Source organism: Monoraphidium neglectum (genome assembly GCF_000611645.1).
Source record: "Monoraphidium neglectum strain SAG 48.87 unplaced genomic scaffold scaffold02709, whole genome shotgun sequence".
Taxonomy (NCBI): Eukaryota; Viridiplantae; Chlorophyta; class Chlorophyceae; order Sphaeropleales; family Selenastraceae; genus Monoraphidium; species Monoraphidium neglectum.
Window position 1 is genome coordinate 2,204 of NW_014010919.1, and position 4,853 is coordinate 7,056.

General features: G+C 64.9%; 1 protein-coding gene across 1 annotated transcript in view; it reads right to left on the minus strand.

Moving 5' to 3' along the window:
- Positions 1-139: 139 nt before the first annotated feature.
- Positions 140-4,853, minus strand: part of MNEG_11364 (Gst13 glutathione S-transferase) — a gene marked incomplete at both ends in the record, with an annotated part of 5,710 nt that continues 996 nt past the window's right edge. Inside the window, 6 exons of the mRNA XM_014040165.1 lie at positions 140-229; positions 710-1,370; positions 3,084-3,283; positions 3,682-3,780; positions 4,105-4,236; positions 4,609-4,725. Of these exons, the coding sequence (XP_013895619.1) occupies positions 140-229; positions 710-1,370; positions 3,084-3,283; positions 3,682-3,780; positions 4,105-4,236; positions 4,609-4,725 (1,299 nt within the window). The remainder of the gene's footprint in view (positions 230-709; positions 1,371-3,083; positions 3,284-3,681; positions 3,781-4,104; positions 4,237-4,608; positions 4,726-4,853) is intronic.

Consider the following 4,853-nt stretch of genomic DNA (forward strand, 5'->3'; position numbering starts at 1 on the left):
CCCCCCGCCCTGCCGGCCCCGCCCTGAAAGGGCGCCAGCCGGCCCTGCTCCCTGCCCCCTGCCCCATGTTCCCTGCCCGATCAGGGTTCGGTGCGATCTGGTGCGATCTGGCATGATCTGGCGTGATCTGGTGCGTGACTCACAGCTCCAGCTTCCTCCTGTCGTCCACCACGTCCTGGTAGTCGAATACGAAGCCCTCCTGGACGGACAGCATGTCCTTGAGCTCGCCCTGGGGGGAATTGAGATTCAAGTTTGGATGATGAACAGTTGTGAAGGATATTCAAGGTGGTTGAGTTGGAAGGCAAACGTTGGAGCGGTGGGACGGGAGGGGCGCCGATCGGCTTCTGCGAAGATGGGGCTACAGGCAGGCGGGTGGCTGTGAGTCTGAGAGCGGCAGCAGGGCGAGCACACCGATTGGAACGGAGAGGGGGAGGGCTCGCGCGGCGCAAATTTGGGCGGTCGGGCGCCAGCGCGGCCGCTCGGAAACGGGCCCCGCCGCCGGCCGTCGCCCGTGCGAGGGGGCGTCGGGTCTGCAACCACACCCTTCTCCCCCCTAGCCCCGCCTCTGCCACCCACACACCCACTCGGCGCACGCGGACGGCCTCTCTCGCACCCCACAGCTACCGAAGCACCCCCACGCCCGAGACGCAGGCCCCGTGCTGCTGCCAACCCCCCGCCCCATCTCCTTTCGCAATCCGTCGACGCTCACCATCTTTGGCAGCGCCCCGACCTCCGGCCAGCCCTCCACCACCACCTCCACGCACCGCCGCGTCCCGTGGCGCCGCCCGTCGCCCTCAAGCCCCGCCTCCTGCAGCATCTCATCCAGCTCGCCCTCGGAAGTGATCAGCGCGTCGACCGCCGCGCCGCGCCCGCCGCCGCCGGCGGCGGCGGCATCCTCGGTCGCCTGCTCGGCTTCCTCCAGCAGGGCGTCTTCTGCGAGCGCCTCTGCGTCCTCCTCGGGCTGCTGCTGCTGCTGCTTCTTGGACTTCTTCTTCTTCTGGGCGCCGTCGTCGGCGGCGGCGAGGTCGAACGCGGGGATACCGGCGTAGCCGCCCTCGCCGCCGCCGCCAAAGCCGCTCCACCAGCCGCCGCCGCCGCCGCCACCGTTCCCGCCGCTGCCGCCGTTCCCGCCGCCGCCGCCGCCGCCGAGGCCCGGGAAGGCGACAGCCCACGAGCCGGCCGCGGCGGCGCCGAGGGCGCCGGTGCCGCGGGCGGCCCAGCTCAGGGGGCCGGCCGCGTGCTGCTGCCGCTGCTGCTGCTGCTGGTCCTGCTGTTGGTGCTGCTGCTGCTCATCGCCGCCGCTGCCGCCAAAGCTGGTGCTGGGTCCGCATTCGCCGCCGCTGCTGCTGGCGTCGCCCGGCTGCTGCGCGCTGCAAGAAGGCCGGAGCTGCGACCGGCTACAGGCACGCACTGGTGCGGATGCTGCCAATGACGCCTGTCCCCGCGAATACCGCCCGATACGCCCCCGAGGTGCCAATGGCCCTCGGGAATGCAGCATGATTGATCTGCCTGCGGCGGCTTACCCCGCCAGGCTATGTCCAATGGCCGCAATCCAATCTCTTGGGATCAGTCCAGGATAGAGTATGGCCCGTGCTCGTTGTGAGTGGGCCGCGAGCGGCAATATTGCTTGTTGCCCGGCCTGAGCGCGCTAATCTGTCCGCGCTCAATACACCTTTATGATGACAATCCGAACCACCATAAGTTCGTATGAACGCGTGTGCACCCCACCCCCCGCTCGCCGAGTGCTGACCAGATCTGAGCAACATTAGTCACGCTGGCTGCCGTGGAATTTCGAGCGTAGGGGGCTATTTATGATGCGGATATTCGCCGCGACTGATAATACCAAGCAATGAGTGCAGCCACGGAAGCACTTAGCAGCAAGGCTGCGCTCCTGCGGGGCGCCGCGCAGGCCCGCACAGGTCGAGGCGTGCGCAGAAGTCACCAGCCTCGTCCGACCATGTAAAGCTCAATTTATTTTGAGCACAGGAGATTTCTGTGGCACCTTTGTATAAAGGACGGGCTGCGACGTCCGCAGAGAGCTCTAGGGCGTCACATGATCACAAATGCCCTAACCCGACTCATGACTGTGTAGCTGCGGGGCGCCACCACAGTGTAGGTTGTGTAATTTTTGCGCAGTGGTTATTTTTGTAGGGCCTTCATGTTTGGGGCCGACCTCCAATCACACACAGCAACGCAGCCATCGCAGCTCGCCAGCAACCAGTAGCAGGCAACATCAAAGGCATCCCTGGCCGCCCCACGTTCCCGCATCAGCCAGGTTCTCATCATCATCATCATCTCATCAAACACAGTTTGCATGTGTTTTCATGGGAATGTAGCCTCAAGGGCGCCGATCCGAGCGCCGCGGCGGCCGCCACCACGGCTTCAACCGCCGGCGACTGCAAAGCTACCGTGACACTGGGGTCAACGAATTTGTCACGAACGCGCAGACCTTCCTTGCCGGCCGTCAAGGTGTCCCTTGTGGCTGACACCCTATGGCCTCGTAGGGTCAACACGTCTCCCCGATGTGTTTGCATGTTACTGCGCAGAGCGGCCGCTCTCCCACGGCGACGGGCCGCCCGCCCCTGCCGCTGTGCTGCGTCAGTGCAGTGCCACGCGGGCACGCCTGTCCCCAAAATCAGAACCCCGGGCCCGCGTGGAACGCGTGCCCCGCCCCAGCAATGCGTCCGCCGCGGCAATGTGCACTGCGCAGCACATGCCCCGCCCCTGCCCCAGCGTTTGCTCGCCGCACACCACGACTCCAAGGTTGCCCCACCCTCCAGGAAGCATCGCCACTTTACACAGTTCAACGGCATGTGATCAAACTCCACACATTGCAAAGATGTTTTACACTGTACACAGCGCGCATGCCGGATGATACCCCTTGCAACTCCCATCATATGCCTCATCGTGTGTCGGGAATGCCAACTCAGCCCTCAACCCTCACTAACATGAAAGGCACATCCGAACAATCAACACGCCCCACACCCGCGCGCCCGTGCGGCGGCGTCCGGCCGCCTACCCGTGGCCGCCGCCCCCCGTGCGAGGCGCGAGCGGCGCCAGCAGGGCGCACATACACCCTTCACGGATCAGGGATGGCGACAAAACCCGGGAGCCGCGAGACGCGCGCGACCCAGTCGCGCACGGCCGGATAGGCATCCAGCAAGAGAGCACCCTTTGAGGACTCCTCCACCAACGCCACGTATGGGAAGAGGTGGACGTCGGCGATGGTGGGGGAGGGGCCCTCGACCAGCCAGTCGCGGCCCGCGGCGACGCCGGCAGCGAGCTGTGTGTATGTTTGTGTTTGTGTGTGTGTGTGTGTGTGTGTGTGTGTGTGTGTGTGTGTGTGTGTGTGGCCGCGCTTGCAGATGCGCGTGCATGCACACGTGCATCACCGTCAAGTGTGATGCTACGGTCCCAGCAGATAGGGCGCAATGCACTGCACGCGTGGTGGCGCATGAACGCCCCGCCCGGAACAGTCACTCAGCGGCATGCAGCGCTCGGTCACGCGCGTGCCAGTAAATCCCTTTGCAAGCTTTGCATGCAGCAGCCAGCGCGTCCATGCAGCAGCCGGCGCTTGCATGCAGCAGCAGGCGTGTGCATGCAGCAGCCGGTGCGTGCATGCAGCAGCCGGCGCTTGCGTGCAGCAGCCGCCGCGTGTGCATGCAGAGCCGGCGCACCCACCTGGCTGTCAAGGTATGCCAGCACGCGGCGCCCGCTGGCCACCAAGTCCTGCACAGTCAGCGGCGAGATGTCCACCCCAAACAGCGAGGCGCCGCGCACCTGCACGTGTTGCGCAAGCGTACGGGCGGCGGCGTGGGGCGTGAGGGGGAAAAAGGCTGCGCTTGCGCTGTTGGTGGGCCGGCTGCTGTGCATGTTGTGCAGACCAGCGAGCGGCTCGCGGCCCGTGGTTTGCAGCGCGCTAGAGCTTGATTGCACGTTATAGTGCGCCAGCCGTTGCCAGTTGCCAGAGACTGATCGTTCCGTCCCTTTCTTAGACCACGAACTCAAGAGCAGACACCACACACTAGGACCCGAAACAAACAAGGCATAAGAGGATGCCCGCAAGAGAACAGCACACTCAAGGATGCGCCCGCCATCCCGCACCCTTTGAAGAGAGTTGGCGACCTCCCCCCCTGAGTATTGCAGCCAGCCCGCCACGCGCGCCGCCCTTACGGGGTCCTCGCGCCCGGGAAGCCAGCTGCTGGCCGCAGGGGCGTATTTCGCAGCCAGGTATGTCTGCGTGGCATCGAGGGAACGTGTTGGCATGCAATTGATCAAAACGTTCCATGAGAGCCGCTCTCGTGCACAATTGCGGCAATTGTGTGTGTGTATGTGTGTGTGTGTGTGTGTGTGTGTGTGTGTGCGCGCGCGCGCGCGTGTGCGTGCGTGCGTGCAAGCATGTGGGTGGCCGGGCAATCATGTGCAAGTGTATGGGGAGGCGGTGCGTTCTTGAGCATAATGGGATAAATCAGTCGGTGGGGAGAAGATGGCATCAAACATGTGCAAAGCACTCGGCGTCGGCCTCTTTTTTGCTGCCTGGTGACAGCGTGCGTGCATCACATCCGCCTATTGAGGCCCTCAAAAACCGTGCAGCTCGCGGCCGCTCACGAGTATGGCGGCGCTCTCGCGAATCACCACGCCCTCGGGGCTCTGGGGCTCCCCGGTGGCGCCGGCGTCGCCTAGGGCCGGCTCTGGGGCCGCGTTGGGGTCAATCAGCACGGGCACCTGGGGTGTGTGCGTGGGGATGCAAGTGCACATGCGATTGCGTGCGCATTATGAGAGCAAGCGGGCGTGCAGTGCATGCAAGCAAACATCGGGGGGGGGGGGGGGGGTGCGTACCTGCCAGCATTCAA